The sequence below is a fragment of the Capra hircus genome, chromosome 2 (genome assembly GCF_001704415.2).
Source record: "Capra hircus breed San Clemente chromosome 2, ASM170441v1, whole genome shotgun sequence".
Lineage (NCBI taxonomy): Eukaryota > Metazoa > Chordata > Mammalia > Artiodactyla > Bovidae > Capra > Capra hircus.
In genome coordinates this window covers 65,593-93,267 of record NC_030809.1, presented here as the reverse complement: position 1 = coordinate 93,267, position 27,675 = coordinate 65,593, and the positions used below count along the sequence as shown (strand labels likewise).

General features: G+C 62.7%; 2 protein-coding genes across 10 annotated transcripts; one reads left to right on the top strand and one right to left on the bottom strand.

Annotated features, from left to right (window-relative positions):
- On the bottom strand, window positions 61-27,138 carry CLCNKA (chloride voltage-gated channel Ka). Of its 9 annotated transcripts, none has more exons than XM_018054521.1 (22): window positions 26,944-27,126; window positions 16,458-16,530; window positions 13,300-15,022; window positions 12,649-12,754; window positions 12,099-12,227; window positions 11,235-11,363; window positions 10,323-10,462; window positions 9,943-10,020; window positions 9,771-9,849; window positions 9,195-9,320; window positions 7,998-8,082; window positions 7,819-7,920; window positions 7,246-7,330; window positions 6,626-6,799; window positions 6,129-6,198; window positions 5,852-5,962; window positions 5,266-5,479; window positions 4,311-4,444; window positions 1,891-1,979; window positions 1,672-1,755; window positions 869-955; window positions 61-526 (listed from the first exon to the last, which is right to left on the bottom strand). In XM_018054521.1, the coding sequence occupies exons 3-22, from the start codon at window positions 13,564-13,566 to the stop codon at window positions 479-481; spliced, it is 2,337 nt and encodes a 778-aa protein (XP_017910010.1). In that variant the 5' UTR covers window positions 13,567-15,022; window positions 16,458-16,530; window positions 26,944-27,126; the 3' UTR covers window positions 61-478. The 9 variants fall into 9 exon arrangements, with proteins under 9 accessions (XP_017910010.1, XP_017910039.1, XP_017910050.1 ...); XM_018054550.1 differs by having other exon boundaries at window positions 61-374; XM_018054561.1 differs by having other exon boundaries at window positions 12,649-13,376; window positions 14,658-15,022.
- On the top strand, window positions 17,469-21,277 carry HSPB7 (heat shock protein family B (small) member 7). The gene is made up of 3 exons (XM_018054586.1): window positions 17,469-17,754; window positions 18,267-18,412; window positions 19,491-21,277. Exons 1-3 carry the CDS (start codon window positions 17,559-17,561, stop codon window positions 19,668-19,670), a joined length of 522 nt encoding a protein of 173 aa, XP_017910075.1. The 5' UTR covers window positions 17,469-17,558; the 3' UTR covers window positions 19,671-21,277.

Genomic DNA, 27,675 nt, shown 5'->3' with positions numbered 1-27,675 from the left:
AGCTCACTCGGGGTTGGTAAAGGCGAGGCGCCAAGGCGGCAAGACACTTGGATGCTGACGTGAGCGCGGAGCGCAGCTCTGGGAACCGGCTTTATTTGCGTTGAAAGCCTCTGGTTGGGAGTCACACAGCCCCCAGAGGGCACCTGTGCCTGCCCTTGCTGACAGAGGACACCAGGCTCCTCATCTGTGAGTCGGATGCTTCCTTGCAGTACCCACCGCACGGCAGCTGTCTTCTGTCTCACGTCCTGGGCGCCCAGGGTGGGGTTTGTCCTTCAGAACATGTGGCACTTGTCCCACGAGGATGGGACATGGCGACCGTGGGGTCCTCGCCAGTGCTAGGCCAGCTGCCTGCCTTGCCGAGGAGTTGAGCTGGGCTGGAGGGGAGGGGTGTGTTGTCGCAGAGGACACAGGCAGTGTCTCTGCCCTGCTTCCTTCGCGGGGGTAGCCGAGTGGCTCTGTTTCATTCTGCCAGGCTGGCTCACTTTGGGGCCGGAGGGTTTGTCAGGTTGGAAATTGCTTTCTTCAACTAGAACAGAGACCAGAGTGGGGAGAGTGCAGAAGAGCCTGCAGGTGGGGGCTGCAGTGCGGTCCGCCTCCCCTAAAGGCTGATTCTGGGGTGAGTTTTAGAGCCAGTTCCTCTCTACTGCAGAGATGGGATCACTGAGGCCCAGAGGCAATGGCAGGGCTGGCCGGCGGCCGCAAGAGAAGGTAGGCGTAGCTGGACCGAGTGGCCGGCTCCTCTGGGCCAGAAGTGAGGCTCGTCAAGCCCCACGGGGCCCTCCCCATGTGACAGCGGTTACTGGTGCCCGCCCCCACGGCTGCTCAAGCTTGGCTGCTCCCCTTTGTTTCACCCTCGGGGCTACGGTACCTCCACCCAAGACACGAAGCCCACAGCTCTGCCCTGAGACGTCACAAAGAGGGACTGAAGATTCAACAGCTCGAAGAGGTTGTGTGCCTGCAGGAGGGGGGTTAGGAAACGCTGGAGGACAGGCTCCCACCCCAGTTTCTTCTCAGCCTGTGAGTCCTGCGCAGAGATGAAGGCCCTGGCCGGCCTCTGTCCTGGGGTGCTGCCCCCGCTCTCCCTGCCCGCCCTGCTGTTTTTCAGCCGCTTCTGAGCCTGCAGGGCTGGGCAGTTGGGATGGGCCTGCAATGTCCACTATGACCACCAGGGGCCCCCAGAGTCCACACAAGGGACCAGTGGGCCTTGCCACTCAGGACCATCCAGCATCAGCCGTGGACGGGGGGTGGGGCCCCCTTTAGGCCCCCAGCCCGCTCCGTCCCTCCATGGCCCATGTGCCAGGCTCTGGGCTTGCAGCGCGGAGGAACCAGCAGTCAGAGTGATTAATTTGCCCAAGGCAGAATGTGGGAGACCTGGCATTGAAACCCATGTGTGCCTTGATGAAAGACAAGCTTTTAACCACTATTTCCATCCATCCAGAGTCTTCGGCTTCCTAAGCTCTCCCTCTCCCCGAGTCTCTGTGTCCCAGCAGCCCTGGGACCGGCGGGTAGAGAGATGGGGACTGCATGCCCCTCCACAACGAGGAGGTTAGAGGCAGGAGGAGCAGAGAGCCACACTGTGTGTTGAGGAACCCGAAGCTGAGTTTCCCTCTCAGGTTGCTCCCCTCTATCCCAGGACCCAGGTCTGCCCACAGCCCGAACTTCCCCCATTACCTGGTGCAAGGAGGTCTCCGGAGACAGCTTCAGGGTCACTGGCTCTACAGGGCACCCCTCAGCCAAGATGTCCTGGAGGCACCGCTGCAGATGGGGGAAGGGTTATGGGGGCCTGGGCTAGCCCCCCTCCCGGGCTGCCCCTCTCAAACCACAGGCTGGCCACTCCCGAAAACCCTCCTGACTCCCCATCCCCTCCTGACCCCTCGCGAGAGTGCTCACCTGCTGTCCTGGAGCCAGGGAGGGCGGCTCAGCTTGGAGGGCCTGCACCAGCTGTGCTCTTCGCACGGTGCCCACCAGGATCTGGGACTCTGGACAGGCAGAGAGGGAGATGGAAAGAGCCACGTTGTGAAAAAGGAACTTCTGTTTCCTGGGCTTCTGTGATGCGCCAAGAGCTGTGCTGGGTGTCCTCATGACTCTCAGGAACCTGCAGCAACCTGTGAGTCAGGAACTACTATCGCCCATTTTACAGAAGAGGAGACTGAGGCTCAGGGGCACACAGAGGTTAGTTGTCTCGCCCAAGGTCACTCAGCTTCTGAGGGCAGCTGGGCAAGGATGCCAGGGGGCCGGGAGGTCACTTGCCCACCCTGAAATGCCCCATGTGGCGAGGCCTCAAGCAGGAGCAGTCTGGGACACCTCCATGCAGACAGCTGTGCCCTGGGGCTGGGCTTTGCCTCTCCTTTCCCAGGGAGGGCGTGAGTGCAAAGGCCACCTTGTTCCTGTGGGGGAGGGGCCACAAGCTTTCAGGGCGTCACTGGAGTTTGCAAGCATTCCATTTCGAAGGATAGCCTGATGTTCTGGCCATTTTCCAGTAAAAGAAAAACTTCACAACTGGACGTGCACATGTTCCCCCTTTAAAAGCAAAGCTGTTTCTTGGGTGAGCAGCTGGGGCACACAGCCTGGGCCTGGGCCAGTAGCAGTGCTTTGCTTCCTGTGGCTCTAAGGGTAGATTTGGAGTTGGTCTTGGCCACCACTTCTGTCTTTTTTTCCAGGGAGTGAAGCTTCGTGGGGGGACATCCATGTGCAGACACTTTCTAATGGGGTGTCTGGCGTGTTCTATGGGACAATGCTATAAGTCCCCCACTTTGAGTGGGAAGAAGGGCCTGGCGTTTGGGATGAGAGCCTCTGACAACTCTGTCCTCCCTACTTTCCAGCTGAGGCAGCTACAGCTCACAGAGCTTAAGGGGTCTGTCTATAGTTCTGCTGCTCGTAATAGCTTCACACTTCTTGGGTTCGGGATGTGGACGGCACATACGGCTGTGCAGGCTGCTCAGTGCCCAAGAAACCTGCTCACAGGACAAGTGGGGACCACAGTCCAGCCTTGCTATGCTCGCCCAGGGCGCACCTTTGTTCATTTATACAAAGGGGACATATGAGCTGGCGGATGCCCTGAGTGGACATGGCTGTCCCCTCCCTAACCCCCTGCTCATCTTTCCCGCTCACACTGTCCTTGTCCGAGAGGGCAATGATGTTCCAGCTAGGCCCTCCCTCAAGATTCAGCTTACGAGTCTTTTAACAAGGGCCCCCATCCATTTTTCTGTGAAAAGATGTCTTTCTGATGGTGCCAGGACTGAGGAAGGTACTTCAGTTCGGGAACGCTGGGTGGGGAGGCTGAGGGAGGAGCCTCCTGGGAGGAAGGTGTCCTCCCACCACTCTGCCCCTCCTCCCCAAGCACACCGACCCTGATTTCTAGGACTCACAGAGTGCCTTGCCAGCCCCCTCTCATCTCTCATTCAAACATGTTGGGACGTCCCTGGTGGTCCAGTGGTTAAGATTTTGCCTCCAGTGCAGGGGTGTGTGTGTTCAATCCCTGGTCAGGGAGCGAAGGTTACACAAGCCTCATGGCCAAAACAAATGAACAAAACCCCCCAAAACAGAAGCGACGTTGGGACTTCCCTGGGGGCACAGTGTATAAGCATCCACCTGCCAATGCAGGAGACAGAGGTTACGTCTCTGGTCCGGGAAGATCCCACATGCCGCGGTGCAACGAACCCCGAGTGCCACAGCCCCTGAGCCCGAGTGCCCGGGACCGGGAGCCACAGCCCCTGAGCCCGAGTGCAGGGACCGGGAGCCACAGCCCCTGAGCCCGAGTGCCCGGGACCAGGAGCCACAGCCCCTGAGCCCGAGTGCCCGGGACCAGGAGCCACAGCCCCTGAGCCCGAGTGCAGGGACCGGGAGCCGCAGCCCCTGAGCCCGAGTGCAGGGACCGGGAGCCGCAGCCCCTGAGGCCGAGTGCTGCAGCTGCTGAGGCCCTCAAGCCCTACGGCCCTTGCCAAAAATAAATAGATAATTTTTAAAAACCCAGAAGCAATATTGTAACAAATTCAATAATGACTTTACATGAAAAAAAGAAAAAAAGGAACCTTTAAAAGAAAAGGACTGCAAGGTCAAAAAAATATCAATAAATAAACATATCAAGCACCCCAAGGTGGGATGGTTCTTATCTTCATTTTACCAATGAGGAAAAAGTCTCAGAGAGGTGAAGTGACTTGCCCCAGGTCACACAGTTGCAGAGCCTGGGTCTGGATTCAGGTTCCTGACAGGTCCAAGGCCCTGCTCACCCTTCCTGAGTCTGGCTCTCAGGTGCAAGAGTGAGCGGATGGAAGCCCCTCCCCGTTCACACCCCGCTTTCTGTTGGGCACCTGTGCTCGCCACCAGGGGATACTCAGCCGCATCTGTGGAGGCCACGACCCTGACCACCTCCTCCTGCGCTGTGTCCTTGGCCAGCGTAGTGATGGCTCGGCTCATGAAGTGCTGCACCGTCACCCGGTGAGAGCTGCGGGCAGAGGAGTGCTCCCGTCAGGCCCTGGAGCAGCGCGTCCTCCAGACCCGGGGCAAGGCAGGGGCCCCGGTGAGTTCCGCTGGTTCTCCGGTGCAGGCTAGGACTAGGGGATTCCTCGGAGGAACAGTTCCTCACATCCCAGGTTGGGAGGAGCCTGGGGAACGACTCTTCTATGGCCTGGCTCTGGATTCCCAGCCCCCAGACCTCTGTCTCCCCAAGACCAGCTCCAGCTTCATCAGAAGCCATCCCCAGAGAATTTCATTTGAAGAAAAGCTTTACAGCATAAAGGGGGAAAGAAACTTCAAAGTTTGAAAATGACTGGAGTAACCACCCCCATTTAACAGATGGGGAAACAGTCTGGAGAAGGTGGCAGCTCGCTCATCTTTGAGTTCGGCCTTGGACCCAGGAGCCTCAGAGGCTCTCGGTCCTGCTTCGCTGGGGACAGAGGCTGCTCGACCCTGTGTGGTCGAGCGAGGACCTCAGAGCCTGCTCCCATTCTAGTATTCCAGCCCCACCTCCAGCTCCCAAGGCCCCAGTGAGGACCGCAGGGCAGGAGCAGGGGGATTGCTGTGCGGCCTGGATCAAGACACGGCACCTCTCGAGTCCCAGCATCTGTCCTCCTGTTGTGAAGAGACTGATGACCAGGAAGACACTGAGGCTCGGGGGGCCGAGGACTCATGCGAGGCCACCTGGGGAGCTGGAGAGCACGCAGACTGGAGAGCCGCGAGTGCCAGCCTCTCCCACACTCACCCAGCAGCGGGTTCAGCCCACCCGGACACCGTCGCCGCGGGCCAATCTGAGCAGGCACCGCTCACCTGATTTTCCGGCCCCGGATCCATGGAAGGTATGGCAGCTTCTTGACGATGATGGTGCCGTCGTAGAAGGAGGGCTGGCAGCTCTGGGCGATGGCGTTGGCAGCCAGCACTGCCATCAGCACGGGCAGCGCGTGCACGATCTGACCAGTCATCTCGAAGGCCAGCAGCGCGGTGGAGATGCTGTGGGTCACGGCCCCTGAGAACGCAGCAGCCCCTGCAAGCCAGGGAGGGGGGGCACAGCCAGGGAGCAGGGTTCAGGCTAGGAGACAGCTTCATGCAGAGGGCAAGGCTGCTGTGAGGATGGCCGTGGGCTTGGCTGGGAATTGTCCAGAGGCTACAACTGGCTACTATTGGAAATGCCTCAAGCCTGGGCTTGGTGAGGTAGAGAGCAGTAAGGGAGAGGGGGCATCAGGGCCCAGAGAGAAGCTAGAAAGAGCAGTGGGGGCTTAGAGGAGGGGTCCGGGGAGGGGCGGGGCTCATGGGAAGCTACTGACCTCCCCATGCCCTGCAGAACTGCTAGCTGATTCTCCAGGTCCAGCCCAGACCCACGATGTGTGCCCACCCAGTAAGAACCCGGCCCACTCACCTGCCAGTGCGTACCCCCCAGGCATGATGGGGTTGGTGACTCCTCCGGCCACGATGCCCTCGGGGAAGGCCACAGAAAGGGCCTCTCCTAAGAGGCGCCCAATGGCAGCTCCTGGCCACAGGCTTAGTGTGAGGGTGGGGGCCAGGCTGACCTGCTTCCCAGAGCCCTCCCCACCTGGGGACCAGTATCAGCACCATACTGGGGAGGCAAGTGGATGAGCAGCCACGGCCCTGTCCCGGTACCCTGAGCCTCTCAGACCCTCGACACCCAGACTCACCGAAGATAAATATGGGCATGAAGTACCCGGCGGGCATGGGGATAGTGGTGGCCAGAATCAGCATCCAGAACTGCAGGGAGAACGGGGCGGGGTAGTGGGGGCGGAGCTTAGAGGGGGCAGTGGAGGGACCAGCTGGGGCGGGGAGTTTCCCTGGAGGAGGAGGAGGCCAAGGCGCACACCCATCACCAGCGCCCAGTGTGAGCGGAAGTGTGAGCAGGGAAGGACCTCCACCTGGCAGCGTGCCTACTGTGTGCCTGGCACTGCACCACAGCCTCTCCTTTCTTCCCTCCCAACCTCCTGTGATGTAGGCCCAGTGAGGACCCCGTTTTAAAGATGAGGAAAGCAAGGCTCAGAGAGTTGAAGCAACTTGCCAGGGACAACACAGCGGGCAGAGGTCAGGGCAGGGGGTCTGGGGGGCGCTGCAGGCCCCGTGCTGCGCGCATGTCACGGGGAGGCGCCCAGCCCACCCAGGCTCTGTGCACACCCCTGGGGCCCACCTTCATAACGAGGAAGAAAGCAAGGGTCCCGAAGATGGTGAACTGTGGGTGGTACCATTCGAACCACAGGTTCTTGGGGTCGGGCTCCACGGGCCAGGGCGGGGACGCGTTCCGGGTCAGCAGCGCCCAGGAGTTATCATCGAGCAGGGAGTCCAGATACTCCTTCATGGACAGCTGGAGGGGAGGGGGTCAGAGCTCTGCCCAAGGGCCGGGCAGCAGTGCCCCCACCCCTCCCGGGCTCAAGCCCTCCTCGGCCACTTTCTGCTGGGGGGACTCCTCCATTGCGCAGGAGCTGCTCTGTGCTAAGTCGCTCAGTCGCGTCCGACTCTGTGTGACCCCGTGGACTGCAGCCCGCCAGGCTCCTCTGTCCATGGGGTTCTCCAGGCTCGAATACCGGAGTGGGCTGCCACGCCCTCCTCCAGGGGATCTTCCTGACCCAGGGATCGAACCCAGGCCTCCCACACTGCAGGCGGATTCTTTGCCATCTGAGCCTCGCAGGGAATTGCCGTGGCCTCACATGAAAAGCACCACACGGCCCTCCTCTTCTGCATGTTGAGGGGACTCAGGGAGATGGTGGACACAAAGCAGACAGTGATGGGTGGCTCCCCCCGGCCCCTTACCCGAGACGCCATGAAGCGGCCCACGCCAGGGGGGTAGGTGATGGAGGCGAGGACCAAAGCTGCCAGCGCTGAGTACAGAGGCTTGCTGTGGGGGGTGGGTGGGGGTCAGCGCCAGGCCACCCATCGACTCCCCTCACCCCACCCCACGGGCAGCCCCGCCAGTCTGGGGGTGACGCTGAGGCAGGAATGGGAGGAGGGGGCAGGAGCAGGGCTCTGATCCGGGGGCCGCCCCACGCCACTGGGTGACTGGAGGTGGGAACATAGGAGAGTTCAGGACAGAGGCCACTGTCCGCCAGGCAGGAGGGACCGGAGTGGAACCGGCCTGGTGGAGGAGGGCTGAGTCTGAAACGGCAATGCCAGGGCTCAGACTAGGTTGGGAGAACAGGGCTCAGTGAGGTCCTGGGCTTCGAAGGCAGTGGGGTGGCAATTAGTGAGGGAGGGCTGGAATGTTGACGCTGGTGGCCGAGTAAGGGGGAGGCATGCCCTGCGGGGGCCTGCAGAGGGTGCTGGTGACCGGGGACGGAGGGTCTGGGGCATCACCCTGACCGGTCCTGGCCCCCACCCAGGGCCCACCTGGTGGCCATTAGTTTGGAGAGGACTGGATTTGTTTTGACAAAGCCGAGAAACTTTCGCTGGCAGAAGAGGTAAGCGCAGCTCGCCACGCCGCAGATGGCCCTGCAGGGGCGGGTGGTGAGTCCAGAGCCCCTCCTGGCCCCAGGGCAGCGGTGCAGGCGGGCAGCGCCCCCACTCACCCCAGCGCCACGAAAAAGAAGATTTCTGGCAGGTCGAAGGGGACATCCACCCGGAAACTGGTCTTGTAGAGGGAGGTGATGGTCTCTGGGGAGACAGAGAGTGGGGTCAGGGCCCAGCCCAGCCGAAGGCTCAGAATCAACGGGCAGGAGAGGACTCGGGCAGGTGTGCCCCAGACGCCCTCTCCCGGCCAGCCTCCCTGACTGGCTTCACCGGCTTCTACCCCGGGGGCTCCCATCCGTTACGCCCAACACAGGTCAGTTCCTTCTTCGCGCCTAGGAGTGGGGCAGTGGACGGGAGGGAGCGGGGCGGGAGGGGGAGAGATGGGAGGGGGCAGGGGGCAGGGGCAGGGGGCAGGGGCAGGGGCAGGGGCAGGGGGCGGGGGCGGGGGCAGGGGGCAGGGGCAGGGGGCGGGGGCAGGGGGCAGGGGGCAGGGGCAGGGGCAGGGGCGGGGGGGGGGCGGGGGCAGGGGGCAGGGGGCAGGGGGGGGGCAGGGGGCAGGGGGCAGGGGCGGGGGCAGGGGGCAGGGGCAGGGGGCAGGGGCAGGGGCAGGGGGCGGGGCAGGGGGCAGGGGCAGGGGGCAGGGGGCAGGCGGGCAGGGGGCAGGGGGCAGGGGGCAGGGGGCAGGGGGCAGGGGGCAGGGGGCAGGGGGCAGGGGCGGGGGCAGGGGGCAGGGGGCAGGGGGCAGGGGGCAGGGGGCAGGGGCAGGGGGCGGGGGCAGGGGGCAGGGGGCAGGGGGCAGGGGGCAGGGGGCAGGGGCGGGGGCAGGGGGGCAGGGGGCAGGGGCAGGGGGCGGGGGCAGGGGGCAGGGGCGGGGGCAGGGGGCAGGGGCAGGGGGCAGGGGCGGGGGGCAGGGGGCAGGGGGGCAGGGGGCAGGGGGGGCAGGGGGCAGGGGGGCGGGGGCAGGGGCAGGGGGCGGGGGCAGGGGGCAGGGGGCAGGGGGCAGGGGGCAGGGGCAGGGGGCGGGGGGCAGGGGCAGGGGCAGGGGCGGGGCAGGGGGCAGGGGGCAGGGGGCAGGGGGCAGGGGGCAGGGGCGGGGGCAGGGGGCAGGGGCGGGGGCAGGGGGCAGGGGGCAGGGGGCAGGGGGCAGGGGGCAGGGGCAGGGGCCAGGGGGCAGGGGGCAGGGGGCAGGGGGCAGGGGTCAGGGGTCAGGGGCAGGGGCAGGGGGCAGGGGCAGGGGCAGGGGCAGCGGCGCTCACCCTGCTCGCTGTTGAAGACCGCCAGCAGGCGGAACATGAAGGCCCCGCAGGTGGCCGCGAAGAAGCCCCTCCAGTAATCCCAGACGGAGAAGTGAGAGGACACGACCTCGATGCAGAACAGGACGCCTGGGGGCGACACGGGGCTGAGAGCCGGCCGTGCTGGGGCAGGGCCACCCGCTCCCGGTTCTGAGCTGAAGCCGAGGGCGGGCACGCGCGGCGGGACCGGCGCCCCCATCCTGACCCCTGCGGTGGGAAGGGTGCCCGCCCCCGTTTCCCAGACGAGGAGCGAGGCTGAGAGCCGGGCTCCGCCGGGACGCGCAGGGGGCTGCGTTTAAAGCCCAATCTGTCCAGGGGACCGCCGCGCGTTTTGGCGCCCACCCGCGCCGCCCCGCCACCCTGGGGACGGTCAGCGCTCCCGGGAAGACGGCGGGAAGGACCGCGGCCGCCCCGTCTGCCCCCCACGTCCCTGCGCTGGGCGGAGTGGCCGGGCTGGGCCGGGGGGCCGGGCGTGGGAGCCCGGGAGCTGCGGGGGTGCCGGGGGGTGTGGGGGAGCCCGGGGGCCGGGCGGGACCTCACCGCTGAAGGGCGCTGCGAACACCGTGGCCACGCCCACCGCCGCCGCGGCCACCAGCATTTCCTGAGGCTTGCTCTTGTTCTGGAGGGATCCAGAGTCCCTGGCTGAGAGCCAGCCCCTGCCCGCCCCTCCCTCTCATTCCTCCAAGGGAGGGGGTCCCCACGAGCCCCTTACCTCGGACTCGCCAGTGGCCTTGGCGCGCACCCGGCCCAGGTAGGCAGCGATCATCACAGACAGGTGCACGAAGGGGCCCTGCGGGGAGGTGTGGGCACAGGGCTCCGGGCTGGGCCTTGATGGGAGCCCCAGCCCTGCTCTTCCCCTCCCCCTCCCTGGGTCCCAGAGCCCCTGCTCATCCAGGGACGGAGTGCCTCCCCCACCCTCCCTCCACCCCACTCCCAGGTTCCTGAGTCACACTCTGGGGACCTGGCCTGCCTCCACCCTCAGGCGGGCTCTGGCCTGAGTTCCTGCTGACCCGATCTCCGTGGGTGATGCAGAAAAGGCAGCGGGGGCTGTAGGCCAGTGGGGGGGAGTGGTGCCCTCTCGCCTGTCCATACCACTTTGCCCAGGAAGATGGTGCTGCCGCTGGCCAGGGTACAGGTGAGGCCCACCACCTTGGCCCCAAAGTTCTTGATGTCCAGGTAGTCCTCCAAGACCACGCCTGACAGGATGGTCTTCAGCTCCGGAATTCCAGAACCTTGGTGGGGTGGATGGACAGGGGGCGAGGGGAGGGACCACCTTCAGGTCAGCCCTTATCCCTTTACCCTGCGCAGGGTGTCACATTCGGGTCTTGTCAGGTCCCCTAAACCCTGTCAGTGAGGGGTTGTAAACTCATTCTGCAGATGAGGGCTTCCCTGGGGGCTCCGACAATAAAGAATCCACCTGCAACCAGGAGACCTGGCTTCAATCCCTGGGTCGGGAAGACCCCCTGGAGAAGGGACAGGCTGCCCACTCCAGTATTCTTGCCTGGAAAATTCCATGAACAGAGAAGCCTGGCGGGCTACAGTCCACGGGGTCACAAACAGCCAGACATGACTGAGTGACTAACACTTTTCACTTTCTGCGGATGAGAAAGCTGAGGGTCAGAGAGGGGATGTGAACATCCGCCTTCCTCCAGCTGGGCCTGCTGGACACCATTGCAGGATGGGGGCAGCCAGGAGGGACTCTCAGGCCTCGTCCCCGTGACGCACCCCTGCACCCCCCTCTGCTGGCTGGGGCCGGAGGCAGAGCTGTGAGGCCTGGCAGAGACGTGCGCCTCCATGAGCCCCTCAGAGCAGAGCCAGCACTGACCCGAGAAGGCTCTGTCCTCTTCACTGTGTGACTTCGGGCAAGTGCCACGACTCTTCCGAGCCTGGCTTCTCTGCCGAGAAGTGAGGTTACCGCTTCCTGCTGTCCCCTGCAGGACGCCTTTGGCCGGCAGTCACTGCCGGGCAAGGCACGCAGGTGGACGGCGTGGCGACTGGGCTTACCTCCCGAGAAGGGCGTGATGCTCTGAGAGAAGCCTGAAGAGAAGGAGACCAGGGCCACGGGGTACACGGTCCAGGAGAGATACCGGAGGAGGTGGCCGTCCCCGACCTCCCGGTACAGCCACTTGTGTGCTGGGGACAGCGGGGCGTAAGGGAGCCGTCCACAGGCTGCACAGCCCGCAGACACCCACTTGCTGGCCAGAAAGTGCACACCCAGGGGCCACCCGCAGAGAGGTGGCCAGGGCCGCCCCCCGAGAGGAGGAGGAGCAGGACCCCGGCTCCCCATCCCCCGTGAGCGGCAGGCCCCCAGGAGGGGAGGAGCAGGACCCCGGCTCCCCGTCTCAGCGCTGCCGCTCCTTAGCTGAGTGGCATTTGCGAGCTGGTCAGCATCGCTGAGCCTCTGTTTCCCCATCTGTCAAACGGGCTCTGATGGTAACTCCCTTACAGGGTGATTTTAAGAAAGCCAGATGGGGTCAGAGCAACTTCCTGTCCCTCACTCCCCTCGCAGGGGGACCTTGGGGGGAGGGAGCCTGCGGCAGCATGGGGAGGGGCTGTTCTGTGCCTGGTGGTCTAGACGAGGCCCAGTAACCCAGGGTTACTGGGCTGAGACCAGGGCAGGGGGAGCAGCGGCAGTGGGCAGTGGTGGCATAAAGCTCAGGGAAAGGACGGTTTGGTCTCTCGTCACCATGCAGACACGGAGTCTGAGGCCCAGGGAGGTGCCCAGGGTCACCCAGCATGCCAGGACCAGACTCAGTGCCCTCCCTGCCCCCGCTGCACCTGGCGGCACCCCCCCACCCCCAGCATCCCGAGAGCGTGCTTGGAGGCCTGGCTCCTGAGCGGGCGGGTGTGTCGGGGTGGGGGGGTTACCTCGGACCACACGCCCAACGGCGAAGCTCATGGTGAAGCTGATCAAGGCCATGAGCACCCCGAGGACCGTCAGGAAGTACCAGTCCTCACCCACGCGGAACAGCTTCTGCTTCAGCCAGTCCAGGCCACCTGGGGCAGGGGCAGCGGGTCAGAGCCCAGCGCCGAGGAGGGCAGGGAGGGAAGGTGCTGTGTGGGGCTGGGGTCGGGTGGGCCAGTCCTGGGAGCCTGGGAGGGGGCTCTGCCTCACTTGTGGGACGGCAGGGTTTGTGACAAGTGGAGGCGGAGAGAACGCCGGCCTCTAGAGAGACTGCTCTGTCGTCCCAGGACCCAGGGGCCGTGTTCCCGAAAAGCAGAGAGCCAGCCGCGAGCATGTCTGACCCGCAGACAGGCGGACAGACCCCCTCCCTCTGCCCCGTCACCCAGGAAACGCTGGACCTGGGGAAGGAGGGGCCGCTCCCAGGCTCCAAGGCGAGTGGGGAGGCGGGCTGGGCAGGGTGCTGTCGCGAGGGGACTCCCACAGGGGGTCGGGGGTGGGGAGCCCAGCTCTCACCTCGGATGCCTCGGCGGACGCGGGGACATGGGCCCCAGAGCTCCTGGAGAGTCACAGGGTTCCCCGAGGAGCCCTCACGAAGCCCCACCAGCTCCTCCATCGGCCCCTGAGGGAGTGCACAGGCAGACGGATGGACCCTGGTGGGCGGCTCCAAGGCCCTTCCCCTCCCTGCCACTGGGCCCTTCCCATCTCTGCTTCCCGGATAGGAAGGAAAGGAGGCGTTTTCAGGAGCAGACACAGCTCTGATGTGCCTTCATTCCTGAGGGGGTCCCCGAGGCTGTGTGGGTGCGTGTTAACATTTGGGGTGGGGCTAGGGGCTTAGAGCGGCCCCTTCCATGTCTAGCAGCTGGCTGGCCAAGGCCAGGCCCCTGGCTCTCTGGGAGCCATCACTCCACCTTCCCAGGACGCTTGGCTGTTACCGCTGCTCGGGGCAGCCTTCCCACCCCTCACTGTGGGGTCCCCAGGCCCATCCCTGAGCCCCCGCTCCCGCAGCTGAGGCTTGGGTCAAGAAAACCCCAGGTCCAGAGGGAGAGCCTCTGAGGGTCCAAAGGCGGTGCTGGCTCCCATCCCCAGCCTCCCACTCGCGCCCTGCGCTGGCCCCGGCAGGTTCCGTCCGAGTCCATCCTGGCGCTGTACCCCGTGGCTGCTCACCTCGCTCAGTCCGCTCTGCTGTGGCCCCAGCCAGCGCGCCTCTGACAGAGACGCCTTTGCTTGCAACTCAGGTGCACCTGGACAGGTGTGCATTCCACCAGTCAACACCCTGGTCCCCCTCCTCCCTGCCCCTCCCCGCCGGGGTTCACCCTGGCCATTAAGAATGTCCTTGACAAACCGACTGGAACTGCCCCGGCCAGCCGAGCAGTACAGGCCAGAGCCGCCGGGAGGGGCCAGGGTGGGAGCTCCCCAACCTGCCAGAGCCATGCAGAGGCAGGGGGCATCCACCTGAGCTGCAGGCTGGTCAGAGGGCCTGGGAGGGGGATGGTCGTGGCGCAACAGGACAGCTAGGGGTCATCTGCAGGGGCTGAGGCCAGAGCTGCAGACTCGCAGAGCTGGGCAGGGAGGGATTTGGAGGATCAGAGAAGAGAGAGTGGAAAGGCCCACCCAAACGGTGATGCTGTCCCTGACCGACAGGGCTGCTGGGAGGAGGAGCTTGATGCACCCGCTCCACGCTCTGTTGGGGCAGGATAAAGTCTGTGGCCTTTACCCAGAAGCCTCAAGCACAACCACTGCCCCTGGGTGCTATGGTGGGAGAGGCAGTTTCGCAGACTGGGGGGTCTGGACGTGAGGATCTAGTCCAGGCTCCTCCCCCCGCCCCAACTCCCTGTTTCTGCTCCAGCCTGTCGGCCCCCTGCCCCCAGCGCTGAGTGAAGCAGGTCATCAAGGCAGGATCTTGGAGAGGTGTCCAGGGTTGGGAGCCAGGCAAACCAGGTGGAACTCTGGGCTTTGTCCCTCGGCCTCTGTGAGCCTGGGCAAGCGCCCTTGCCTCTCCGAGGCCCCATTTCTTTGAAATGGGCTGACACCTCTCAGCTGCCTGGGTTTCCCTGAGCACTCACCAAGTGGAGGAGGGTCGAGCACAGCGTCCGCACACGGCGAAGATGCAGCAATAATGAACGGAGCATCGGAGAGGCGCCCTCGCTCATCTGCGATCACAAAGCCGACGCCAAGCCCAGGCTCCACGCGGCGGCTCCTCTGCCCAGAGCCCTGCAGCTCCTGTGGCTTAGTCATTCGGGACGAGGGTTTAGGCAGAGAGCAGGGGGTCTCTGCCCGATGCTGCTTTGTGAAGACTTGGGCTGAGATCTGGGACACTCCTGCCCTCTTCCAGACAGCACCCCCTTTCTGAAAATCACGATGGTCTTTCAGTGATTTAAACTCCTGAGACCCTGAGCCGCCCTCTGCCCCTAGACGTCAGGCCAAGTCAATCCAAGCTAGGCGCGCGTGTGTGCTGTGAGGGGTGGGGTGGGGGCTCACTGCTTTGCATGGACCGGGGCCCACCGTTGATCGGCTGCTCCAACCTGTGTGTAGTGACAGCGTCACTGGCCGCCTTGTTGACACCCCAAACCCGCATCTCCAGTTTCAGGCAGCCTCCGCTGGCCAGCCAGCAGCGCACAGCCACACCTCATCCCCAGCCCTGCGAGCATCGGGAACCTGGGGAGAGGGCGGCGGGTGGACACTGTGCCCGCGGCGAGTCCCCCCAGAGCCAGGCCCCGCACTGCAGCCCCCGGCGTCTCCTGCTTCTGCGTCAGGCCGTGGGGGCGGAGGGCAGGCTTGATGCCAGGACAGCTCTGTCACTGCTAACTGGTCCTTCACCGCTCGGAGCCTCGGTTTCCTCTTCTGTCCCGTGAGGGCTTCCGTGGGGCTCAGACTGCGAAGAATCCACCTGCAACCCAGGAAGCCCAGGCTGTATCCCCGGGTCGGGAAGGCCCCCTGGAGGAAATGGCGACCCACACACCAGTATTCCCGCCTGGAGAATCCCAGGGGCGGAGGAACCTGGAGGGCCACAACCCACGGGGTCACAAGGAGTGGAACACGACTGAGCAACTGACACGTCACTTCTTCCAACGAGGGGAGCGCGAGTGCCGTGGGGCGGGGCCCCGTCTCTACCTGTTCATCACAGTCACGGGTCCCCCAGAACCCCGACAATGCCTGGCACAGAGCAGCTGTTCAGCAGCTGCCTGCTGAGCCGTGAGTGGTTTCCAAACGTTGGCCTGTGGGCTGGTTGAGCAGGGAGCTGACGGGAGCAGATTCCCATCAGAATCTCTGGGTATGTGGGGAGAGTCTGTGTTTGCTGAAAGTTCCTCCAGGAGGCTGAGGTGCCCTGGCAGGTCTGGGACTGAAGACACTGCATCGTCTCTGAAGCCCCTTCTGTCCCCAGGATCTGAAGGGAGAGACAGGCGCAGAGACAGGGGAATGGCCTTAATGACCTTTCAGGGTCCCTCCTGGCCTCTGAAGCCAGTAGATCCAGTGTCTGTATGGGTGACACCTTGGGGACGGGGGAGGGGGAGGCACGGGGGGCGGGGGTGGGTAATGGGAGCTGACGTCCAGGAGCAGTGACTCAGGCCTCCGCACCATGACCGTGTGTCTGCATTTAGCCACAGGCTCTTGTTTCCTGGCGGGCGGGCGGCAGACCTCTGGGCCCCCCAGCCCCACCCCTACCGTCCCTCCGTCTCACCTCTGTGCTGGTGACTTCCTGGCAGCCCTGCTGGAAGCCCCTCTTTGGGGTGGGGTGACCCAGCCAGGCAGGAATCTCCACTGGAGAGACAGACCCCTCCGTTCCAGCCGCCACCCTGACCCCACTGCATGGACCACCAGCTCCAGTCATCACCCTGTAGCTGGACCCCCACCACACGCACACCAAGGAAGAGGCTGTGCGGGAGCCAGGCAAGAGAGGAATGGTCTCCATGTTCAGGAGCCCCGTTCTGATGGGGCAAACAGGTGACCACCTGCCCCAGGGAGCTGCCAGTCTGAGAGGGGACGGGACACTGGAAGCCCAAGTCACACCCTGTGCCGGGGTGGGCAAGGCCAGCTGGTACAGCGGGCACCTGGGCAGGACCTTCTGTGTGGGCTGCAGCAGTCAGAGAGGCCGCCACAGGGAGGAGGAACCAGAGCTGGTCTGGGCATGGGGGGAGCCAGCCTGGGGCCCCAGGCTCCCAGGTCAGCCTTCCCTGGCTTCACTCCCTGATGCCGCATGACGTCAGGCCAGGCTCCGCAGACCTGTGTGTGGGCAGGGGCCTCTTGGGGGGTTTTGGGCCAGCCTGTCTCCTTACACGGAAGTTCAGGGTGCCCTGGCTTCCTGGGGGGTTTGGGTCAGATACCTCCAGTTTCAGATCCCGGCCCCACCACTTTCCAGGTGCAAGCCCCAAGCTCTCTGAGGCCCTGTTTCTCCATCTGTAAAATGGGAACAACCTCTCCTTGCAGTGATCGAATGAGGCCATGCTGGAAAGCTCCCAGCCAGGAGCCTGGCCCAGCAGGTGCCTCAGAACTCAGAGCTAGAATGACCGTCTGGCCAAGCCTCCTTTACCCTGCTGCCTCCCCGGCCTCTCCTCTGAGCTGGAGGTCAGGCAGACACCTCCTGGGAACAGAACCTTCTATATCACTAAGGACCATTCCTGAATCATCTGCTCTCCTCCCCTGAGTCCAGACCCAACCCACCCTGCCTCAGCTTTCTCCTCTGGGTCTTGAAATGTTCCAGAGTTGGGGTGGTGAGAGGCAGGGAGACAAGCCTGACATCTGGGTTCCTTGGGGGCTGGGATGGGAACAGCTGCACTTTCTATACCCGCCTCCAGGGCCGTCTCAGGCCTCCCAAGAGATGGCCGTGAGCGTTATCTGTCCTGGCTGGGAAAGCCCTTGCCTCACACAGGGATCCCGTGGGTGGGGGTCCCCCATGCACCCCTGACCTTGCATCTCCTGACCTCCCCAGATCCAGGGCCTTGGGGCTCTGCCCTGATCCCTGGCACCAAGGGCTGAGAGAGAAAACCCTCTGCAAGAGGCCTGCAGTTTGATGGGGGAGGCACAGTTCTTCGACTGCTGGGGGAAGACAGACTTAGAGACAGGCACGCACAGCGTCCTGAGGCAGGCTGGGGTCTGAGCGGCGGGGGGACAGCACAGGACCCTGCGCCGTTGCCACGGCAGCTCCGGGGCTGGAGTTATCAGCCTGGAATGCTGGGCGGTGAGCTCAGCCTCGCGGGCGCCCGCGCTGAACTGTCAGCAGGGCCATCTCACTAGAGAAGCTCCCCAGCCCCTCTGGGCCACGGAGAGGACTAAATTTAGCCGGTAGACAAGGGGCTGGCCCTGCGCCCGGGGCGGCCGGGCCTTATAAAGCGGCGGCGGCCGGGGCCCGGCAGCTCCCCGAGCCCGCTGCCCCCGTGCTGCCTGTCTGCCCAGCCCGCCGGCCGGGGCCCGCTGCTGCCCTGTGGATGAGCCACAGGACGTCCTCCACCTTCAGAGCGGAGCGGAGCTTCCATTCCTCCTCCTCCTCCTCCTCCTCCTCCTCCTCCTCGGCCTCCCACAGCCTCCCGGCCCAGGACCCACCCATGGAGAAGGCCTTGAGCATGTTCTCCGAGGATTTTGGCAGCTTCATGCGGCCCCACTCAGAGCCCCTGGCCTTTCCAGGCAAGTGCTCAGGGCCCCGTGGGGAAGGGGGCCGCGCAGGGAGGGACCACCAGTTCCAGGGCACCACCCGCTGCCACCGCGCCTCCAGCGACAGGCGCTACCACTGCAGCCCCGTGCGGCCTGACAGACAGATGAGGCCGGACAGACAGATGAGGCCTGACAGACAGATGAGGCCTGACAGGCAGGCCTTCAGGAGACAGCGCTGGCCTGGGGTCAGCTCTGGTGCCGGGGTCTGCGGGGCCTGGGGCCAGGTCCTCTCTGGAGTCCTGAGAGCTGCGGGGCTCGGGGGAGGCATGGAGAGCCCCCTGCAGGCCTGGGGTGGGTCCCTGCAGAGTGTCATACATGCACACCCATCCCCCACAGCCTCTGCTGGGCAAGGCCCGGACCCCTCAGTGCAGCAGAGATGGTTGAGGGGGCAGTCAGGCTTGGGGTCTGCCCCTTCACCCCGCACCCGAGAGGGAGCCAGAAGCCTGGCCCTGGGGACAAGCCTGCTCTGTGCTCTGCCCACCCAGCACTCCCCACAGCCCGTGCTGGGGGGCCAGGCAACATCAAGACCCTGGGAGATGCCTACGAGTTTGCTGTGGACGTGAGCGACTTCTCACCTGAGGACATCATTGTCACCACCTCCAACAACCACATCGAGGTGCGGGCTGAGAAGGTGAGCCCGTCCCCCCGCCCCACTCCGGGGCTTCACACCCGTACCCTCTGCACAGGGGCTTCCTCCCATGTCCCATCCTGGGACCCTGCACCCCGACTGTGCTCCCTAACCCCCAGGACAAACAGGAGGCCTTGCTCCTGCGGCTGGTGGGCCACAGGACCCCCGTCACTGCCCCAGGCTCCCAGGTGCTTTCTTCAGGAACCAAGGGACCCACGGGGAGGGGCGAGTGGCAGAGGGGTGCAGGAGGGGGCCCTCGGGAGGTGAGGCGAGAAAGGGAGCTGAGAGGAGGAGGACGGCCCTCCCTCTAGGCCTGTGGGTGGTGGGCACCCCATGCCCGGGGGCAGCCGGGAGAGGAGCTCTTGCCCCTGATGCCCCTCAAGGCCTTGTTTCTCCTAGACCCAGAGGCCTGGCTAGTGTCTCATCTCGGGACCCTGAACTGGGCTCAAGGCTGGGCAAAGCCCTGCAGGTCAGGCCTCACACCCTCCAAACCCCACGCTGCCTCCACCCACAGGTTCTCAGGGTCAAGAGGCTTGCACCCTGGAGGTGGCTGTGGCTGAACGGGGAGTGCCCCTTAGAGGAGAGGGGCTGCTCAGGGCCGCCTCTGATCCCCGAGGCCCGGCTTCCTCCTTTGACCCTAGAGGGCCCCCATCAGGGAGCCAGGCTCTGTGGATGCCAGGACCAGCGGGCAGCACGTGCCCGCCCTGCCCCCGCCAGTGACTCAGCCGCCCGGCTCCAATGGACAGTGTGTGCTGGCAGCGTCAGGGGGGCGCTGCCAGCGGCTGACGGACACCCACGCGCGGGAATTCAAGGGCAGGGACCCGGAAACACCCCCTCCTCCTCTGAGCGCCTCCACCAAGCCCCGCCCTCCTCCCGCGGCTGGGGTCCTTTGAGCTCCTCTGCGCGCGTCCTGTCCTCGCTAGGCGCTCAGCCCGTGGGCACCACTGCCCCGGGGCAGCTCCGACGCCAGGCCCTCGCGCCTGAGAGCAGGGCCCAGGGCGTGTGGGGCCCAGCTAGGGCAGGGAGCAGGCGGGGGGCGGGGGGAGGTGCAGCCCGCCCTGACCCTTCGCCCCTTCCGCAGCTGGCAGCCGACGGCACCGTCATGAACACCTTCGCTCACAAGTGCCAGCTGCCTGAGGACGTGGACCCCACGTCGGTGACCTCGGCCCTGCGGGAGGACGGCAGCCTCACCATCCGGGCCCGGCGCCAGCCCCCCACAGAGCACGTGCAGCAGACCTTCCGGACGGAGATCAAGATCTGAGGCCGCGCCTGCCCCACCCCCAGCTGCCCCGCGCCGTGTTCTCCCCACTGGCCAGCCAGAGTGGCTCTCCTGACCCCTCGTGACAGCGCTGGGGACATGTCAGCCCAGGTTCCGGGCCCTGACACCCCACCCCACCCCAGACCCCAGGTGGGCCATCCCCACCCCCAAATGAGGGCCTCTGCTCTACCCAGGGCAGGCCGGGGACCCCCCGCCTCACTCGTGGCCCCCAGATTGCAGATGCAGCCTTAATCCAGAACAAAGGGTTTGGGATGGGAACAGGGGATCCCAGAGAACCCGGTTTGGAGAAGGGGCTTGGGACAGGCAATCTGGACAAATAATCTGCAGGACAGACAGACAGACATATTCTTTCACCTTTGGAGTTTCTGCAGGGCAGGGGAACTGGACACCCGGGACCCCCTTGGCCAAGGGGAGCAGGAGGGCGGAGGGAGATCGCTGGCAGAGGTGCCCAGAAAACCAAACTGCCCAGGCACAGAGAGGCCAGGAGACAGCCCTAATGGTCCGCTTCCCCGTGGCTGCTCTCCAAGCCAGAGCCTGCTGCCAGGCTGCCCGCCCACAAGGTGCCCCATCCAGGCCACTGCCCCCGGGCAGGGCCATGTTGTGTCTGTATATAGACGGGGTTTTTCCAATACAGCTGGTTCGTGATAAACGGTGTGAACCCTCTGTTACCTGCTCACGCCTCCAGGGAAGGCTGGGCCGAGGGGCGGGGCTGACCCTTCCTCCTCCCACCCGGAGACCTGGGCTCCCAGGACTGTCTCCACTGCAGACAAGTACCCAACAAGAGGAAGTATGGATGGGGCTTGAGTCCTCAAGGTAGGATCCCAGCTTCCCGCCAACCTTCCCTTGTGGCCGTCCGCCTCCCCCATCCTCCCTATCTATAATCTGTGAAATTATAGGCATGGCGTATGTGTATAGCACACACACACACACATGACACACACACATGCCTGGTTACCCTTGTCCTTCAAATACAAAGCGTTACCATTGGTTGCAGCCAAATTCAGAACATTCTATTTTTCTTTCTCAATTTTTGGTCACACCCTGCAGCCTGTTGGGCCTTAGTCCCCTCAGCTGAGATTGAACCCTCACCCACTGCGTGGGAGGTGGAGCCTTAACCACTGCCACCAGGAACGTCTCAGAACACTCTAAAATCAGGTGTACAATCTCCACTTGTATCAGTGGGGACAGAGTCTGAGCAGCTGAGCGGCCAGCTTGCCCACTGAAGGCTGGGTGTGGACCCAGGATGTCAGAAGCCGCTCTCCAACCACCCGAGCCCCTCCACGCAGAGGGGAAAGCTCCCCATTCTGCCTTTCAGCCCTGCACTTGCCCCACAGCTTCCTGTTAGAGAATGCCCCACCCCAGTCCCTCCTCATCCCAGGCCCCGCCAAGGACCTCCTGCCAGCCTCCATTCTGGGGACCCCCAGCTGCCCCCCCACAACCTGGCGCAGCCTCCCACATTCAGAGGCAGGGCTGGGGGGTGCAGCAGGGGGCCCTGGCTCTGTGAGGTGGCCTCAGGGGACGATGGGGGTGGGGGAGTCCTGGCGTTGTATCCTGCACACACAATAAACAGCAGAATCTCTGGCTCTGGAGGTCACCCGCCTGAGGTTTTCAAGCTTGGGGTAGGGCAGGGATGGAACGCTGGATAAGCAGCGTCTTTCCTAACACTGGGGGATGGGGTGGTAGCTCAGGTAAAGGTCAAGACCCCACAGAAACGTGGGCTCCTTTGACCTCCTGCCTTGACTCCCGGGCCCGCGTGGGCAGTCTTCTGGGAATGGTTTCCCTGAAACCCTGGCGTTGCCTTCCCTTCCCACTGCCAGCCCCTGCTCCTACCTGCCAGGCACTGTCCCAGGCACGGGGACATCTATAGTGGGCCAGCTGCACTGGGCGGCTTTTCAAGCCTGTCTTGTACCAGCCGGGTGCTGACGACCAGTGAGGCTAAGGGACCAACCTAGGGGCACACAGCCCCGGGCAGAGGCCGGCTGGGACCTGGCTGGGGAGCAGACCGGTTCAGGGAGTCTGAGCGCCCTTGGGAAGGACGCCCCACACACACACCATCGGAGTTCCGGGCAGCTCGGTGCAGTCTGGAGGAGGGGAGGGGAGGGAGGCAAGGGGCGCGGTATTTCCAGTCTCCGTGACTCACTGATTCCACCGGGCTATTTGCAGCCCCGACACTCATCGCTGAGGAGTTGGGGGGAGGAGGGACCAGCTCTCCCCCTTCTCCGACCCCCGCTTGGGGCCAGGCTCACCTTGGCGTCCCCAGCCCAGCGGCGTCCCTCCCTGGGCCAGGAAAGGGAATGGGGCAGAATGTTCCCCACCCCGCGGGCCCCAGCGGCCCCTCCCCAGACTCCGCGCAGAGAGGCTGAGGGAGCTCTGGAGACAGAAGGCGCCCTCCTGCCAAGGTGACCCGCGGAAGAGGAGGGCGGGGCTGGGGGCCGCGGGCTCAGCGCGTTGGCTCCGCCCCCTGGCGACCCGGCTGGCGGCGGGCTTTGTCTCCACTGGCCCCCCACGCTTTCCAGGCTAAAAATAGACCTGGCTGCGGGTCCTGGGCTCCGCCCCTACCACGTGAAAAATAATTATAGCAGTCCCATTCATTGAGCGCCTAGTGTGTGCCAAACACCTGCTCATGCCCACCATCCTGCGAGGTGGGCACCAAGGAAGCCAGGAGGTTCAGAGAAGTCAAGTAACTGGCCCAAGGTCACACAGCTGGGAAGTGGCATGGCTAGAACGTGAATCATTGTGGGTCTGGAATGTCCTCTGCTGGGTCAGCTCAGATCAGTCCCCCACTCCCTGCCCTCCTGTATAGAGAAGGGGAACCCTTACATCTTATAGCTTTAGCAGAGGGTGTGGGCAGGAGGCAGGGGAGGTTGAAAACATGCAACCTTGCAGGGCTGGGGATCTGTGAGCAAGTCCAGGTCCAGTACCTGACGGGTGTGAAGGGCCTGGGAGGTGCCATCACTTTCAAAGGCCTAGCCCAGACCAAAAGCCTCCTCCTCCCGGAAGTCCTCCAGAGTTACCAGCTCAGAGTCACAGAGCTCAAGGAACCCTAGGTCCAAAACTTGTGTTTAAAAGCTCAGATTCAGATGAGATGAGCACATGCCTGGGGCTGAGGGCAGACCTGAGGCTTGGTTGGCCAGCCCCATATCCTTTGGGAGTCACTCCCAACTCCCCATGGTTTGACGGGGGGACCCAGGCCCCGGGAGGGGTAGGGCCTTGCTCTCAGTCACACAGCAAGTCAGTGGCAGAGATGGGGTGAAGACCAGGCCTCTGGAACTGCAGGCCAGAGCTGCTTTACTGGACCACCCCCCAACCCCAGCCCACCCTTCCCTGACCCACCTCCCTGTTGTGCCCCTCCATCGGCCCTCAGCCCTGTCCGCTTCCCGTCTGCCTTGGTCCCAGGTCTGCGATGGCAGAAGATGCCTAATTTTGCCTTCTTGCTCCCAAGCCCAGCATGGGAAAGGAGCTAAGTTAATGCTTGCGGAATTTTTTAAAAAGCTCAGAAGCCTTAGTAATGAGTGGAGGGTCCCTGGTGGCCCAGTGGATAGGAATCCACCTGCCAATGCAGGGGATGTGGGTTCATCCCTGGTCCTGGGAGACTCCACACGCCGCGAAGCAGCCACGCCCCTGCGCCGCAGCTGCGGAGCGCGCGCTGCAGCGGCTGACGCCGGCGCCTGGAGCCTGTGCTCCTCGGGGAAGCCCCTGCGCCGAGCGAAGAGCAGCCGCGCCACCGCGACTAAAAGCCAGGGCGCAGCGGCGAAGACCCAGCGCAGCCAAAAATACACAAACAGGATCTAAAAACTTCCTTTTTTAAAAAAAGGAGTGGGGGCTCAGGACCTCCCTGGTGGTCCAGTGATTTGGGTTTGACCCCTGGTCGGGGAACTAAGATCCCACATGCCGGGGCGGGGAGTGGGGCCACTAAGCCGGAACGTGGCGCATCTGCCGAGCTGGAACGCCACAACCAGAGAGTCCGCGAAGCATCACCGAGAGGCTCCTGTGCGTGGTAGCTGAGACGCGATGCGGGCAAATAAGTTAAAAAGCGTAGTTCAAGCGGGGCCCTAGACATGGGCAGGTGACTAACGATCGAAAGTGTATGATGTATAGATTTCATTAAAAAAGAAAAAAGGATTGGAGGATCAGTTGTAGACTCTGGAGCCACACCACCTGGGTTCAAATCTTGTCTCTGCTGCTTGTGATCTGTGTGATCTTGAGTAAGTAACTTAACCTCTCTGTTGCACCACGGCAAGAATACACAGAAGAGCTGGACAAAAAAGATCTTCATGGCCCAGATAACCATGATGGTGTGATCATTCCCCTAGAACGAGACATCCTGGAATGCGAGGTCAAGTGGGCCTTAGGAAGCATCATTATGAACAAAGCTAGTGGAGGTGATGGAATACCAGTGGAGCTATTTCAAATCCTGAAAGATGATGCTGTCAAAGTGCTGCACTCAATATGCCAGCAAATTTGGAAAACTCAGCAGTGGCCACAGGACTGGAAAAGGTCAGTTTTCATTCCAATTCCAAAGAAAGGCAATGCCAAAGAATACTCAAACTACCGCACAATTGCACTCATCTCACATGCTAGTAAAGTAATGCTCAAAATTCTCCAAGCCAGGCTTCAGCAATATGTGAACGGTGAGCTTCCAGATGTTCAAGCTGGTTTTAGAAAAGGCAGAGGAATCAGAGATCAAATTGCCAACATCCGCTGGATCATGGAAAAAGCAAGAGAGTTCCAGAAAAACATCTATTTCTGCTTTGTTGACTATGCCAAAGCCCTTGACTGTGATGAATATAATAAACTGTGGAAAATTCTTCAAGAGATGGGAATACCAGACCACCTGACCTGCCTCTTGAGAAACCTGTATGCAGGTCAAAAAGCAACAGTTAGAACTGGACATGGAACAGACTGGTTCCAAATAGGAAAAGGAGTCTGTCAAGGCTGTATATTGTCACCCTGCTTATTTGACTTATATGCAGAGTACATCATGAGAAATGCTAGACTGGATGAAACACAAGCTGGAATCAAGATTGCCGGGAGAAATATCAATAACCTCAGATATGCAGATGACACCACCATTATGGCAGAAAGTGAAGAGGAACTAAAAAGCCTCTTGATGAAAGTGAAAGAGGAGAGTGAAAAAGTTGGCTTAAAATTCAACATTCAGAAAACGAAGATCATGGCATCTGGTCCCATCACTTCCTGGGAAATAGATGGGGAAACAGTGGAAACAGTGTCAGACTTTATTTTTTGGGGCTCCAAAATCACTGCAGATGGTGACTGCAGCCATGAAATTAAAAGATGCTTGCTCCTTGGAAGGAAAGTTATGACCAACCTAGATGGCATATTAAAAAGCAGAGACATTACTTTGCCGACTAAGGTCCATCTACTCAAGGCTATGGTTTTTCCAGTGATCATGTATGGATGTAAGAGTTGGACTCTGAAGAAAGCTGAGCGCTGAAGAATTGATGCTTTTGAACTGTGGTGTTGGAGAAGCCTCTTGAGAGTCCCTTGGACTGCAAGGAGATCCAACCAGTCCATCCTAAAGGCGATCAGTCCTGAGTGTTCGTTGGAAGGACTGATGTTGAAGCTGAAACTCCAATACTTTGGGCACCTGATGCAAAGAACTAACTCATTGGAAAAGACCCTGATGCTGGGAAAGATTGAAGGTGGGAGGAGAAGGGGACGACAGAGGATGAGATGGTTGGATGGCATCACCGACTCAATGTCATGAGTTTGAGTGAACTCCGGGAGTTGGCGATGGACTGGGAGGCCTGGTGTGCTGGAGTCCATGGGGTCGCAAAGAGTCGGACATGACTGCTCGACTGAGCTGAGCTGAGCTGAGCTGTTGCAGGATGAAATGGTGCTAGCAGGCTCTGCCCGCTGTGGCTGTCTTGTGATGCACTTAAAGGGCTTGGTGCCTGGTGGCTGACTGCAGTTCACACAGGCCCTGTGCTGAAGCCTCCCCGAAGGGCTCACGTGGAGCCCCCTAATCTCGTTTCTGTCTGGATCCTGACACTCTGTCTCTGGCTGCATTAAGATGGAGACTTGGGCTGGAAGGGCGGAGGAGCTGCCTTGTGCCTGGGGTCCTCTTCCCAGGAAAAGCACGTGAGGCAGACGGAAGAGGCAGGTTCCGGGGACTTCCTGGTGGTGGTGCTGCTGCTGCTAAGTCCCTTCAGTCGTGTCTGACTCTGTGTGACCCCACAGACGGCAGCCCACCAGGCTCCCCCGTCCCTGGGGTTCTCCAGGCAGGAGCACTGGAGTGGGCGCCACTGCCTTCCCCGTCCTGGTGGCGCAGTGGCTGAGAATCCGTCTGCCAGTGCCGAGGGCACGGGTCCAATCCCTGGTCCCAGACGATTCCGCATGCCACAGAGCAACTGCAGCCCTCGCCCCGAAATCACCGAGTCTGAGCTCTAGAGGCCTCGAGCGGCACCTGCTGAGCCTGGAACCCGTGCTCTGCGACAAGAGGAGCTGCCGAAACGAGAAGCCCCAGCGCTGCAAGGACCGCCCCTGCTCACCGACCTAGAACCCCCGAGCGTAGCAGCACAGACCCGGCGCCACCAAAAATAATTAATAATAATAATAAAGTGGTCAGTTCTCCAAGGCCCTCCTGGAAGACCTGTCTGGGCCCTAGGGGTGGGGGAGGTGGGCCAGAGAAGCACCTGGAAGCCTTGGTTTCCTCTTCCACAAACAAAGATCAGGTCGCACCCTCCCAGGCCCGCTGTGGCAGCCAGAGCCAGATGGTGTTTAGTGTAAGCTCTGGAAATGCTAAGCTCCTGTAAAATCTCTGTGCTTGTTTTCTGAACGAGGAAACCCAAGCTTCCACCCTCTGACTCTGCCCTCACCCGGGAGAGGGTCCTGAGGAGCAGGGAGGCTGGGGTCTGCCAGACTGCGGCCCCAGGCAGGAGCCTCTGGGCGGCGGGATGGTGCTGTTTGGGGTCAGCGCAGCGCGCCTGGGCTCACCCCGAGCAGCCCCAGGCCCGTCCTGAGCTCTGGAGCCCTCCAGCGCCTGGACTCAGGGGCAGCTCTCCCTGGGGGTCTGAGACATGCTGTGGGGGGCGGGCAGTGGGGGCCCCGGGGAGCCTCCCTGAGGAGCATGAAGCCGGGCCCCTGGGCCCAGGGAGCCTGACCCTCCCTCCCTGCTTCCCTCCCTGCCTTCTGCTTCTTCCTCCCTTTCTGCCCTCACAGTTCTTGAGCTGCACCGTAGGGCACTGGGGACACAGTCCTGATGGGTGTGGCTGCCAACCCGAGACACACTCACCAGCTCGCACTGTTACTCGCTGGTTCAGGAAAGGCTTTCTTCTTTGTCGGTTCGTCCTCTCAACAGCTTTTCAGTAAGTCTCTGTGATCCGGCGGGTAGATCAAGCTCTGAGGCCCAGCGTTGCCGTTGCAGTCGTTGCAGCCCAGCTCTGCCACCCACTCTCTGCATGACCTTGGGCCAGTCGCTCCACCCAGCCGGGCCTCAGTCTCCTGGGACTGAGGACTGGGGGACGGCCCCCATGGGGCTGTGGGGAAGAGGTGAGGTTTCCTCCTCCACCCGTGTGCCCAGCTCAGGGAGGGCCTTAGTCACGTGTTCAACCCTCAGACGCCCCTGCCCTGGGGACTGCTCCTTGGGGAATGATTCTTCGGGACTGCTCCTTGGGGAATGATTCTTCAGGATTGTTCCTTGGGGAATGATCCCTGGGGAATGATTCTTCGGGATTGCTCCCTGGAGAATGATCCCTGGGGAATGATCCCTGGGAATGATTCTTTGGCACTGCTCCTTGGGGAATGATCCCTGGGGAATGAATCTTCGGGATTGCTCCCTGGGGAATGACCCCTGGGGAATGATCCCTGGGAATGATTCTTTGGCACTGCTCCCTGGGGAATGACCCCTGGGGACTGCTCCTTGGGGAATGATCCCTGGGGAATGATTCTTTGGCACTGCTCCTTGGGGAATGACCCCTGGGAATGATTCTTCGGGACTGCTCCCTGGGGAATGACCCCTGGGGAC

Excerpts from the sequence above, each read along its gene's own strand:
- CLCNKA (XM_018054521.1), bottom strand. The coding sequence starts at position 13,566 with ATGGCTCTGGCAGGTTGGGGAGCTCCCACCCTGGCCCCTCCCGGCGGC. Across the intron at positions 9,321-9,770 it reads GTTCGCAGCGCCCTTCAGCG|GCGTCCTGTTCTGCATCGAG; the intron begins GTGAGGTCCCGC and ends TGTCGCCCCCAG. Across the intron at positions 527-868 it reads GCTTCGTGTCTTGGGTGGAG|TTGAAGAAAGCAATTTCCAA; the intron begins GTACCGTAGCCC and ends TCTCTGTTCTAG.
- HSPB7 (XM_018054586.1), top strand. The coding sequence starts at position 17,559 with ATGAGCCACAGGACGTCCTCCACCTTCAGAGCGGAGCGGAGCTTCCAT. Across the intron at positions 17,755-18,266 it reads AGAGCCCCTGGCCTTTCCAG|CACTCCCCACAGCCCGTGCT; the intron begins GCAAGTGCTCAG and ends CTGCCCACCCAG. Across the intron at positions 18,413-19,490 it reads TCGAGGTGCGGGCTGAGAAG|CTGGCAGCCGACGGCACCGT; the intron begins GTGAGCCCGTCC and ends CCCCTTCCGCAG.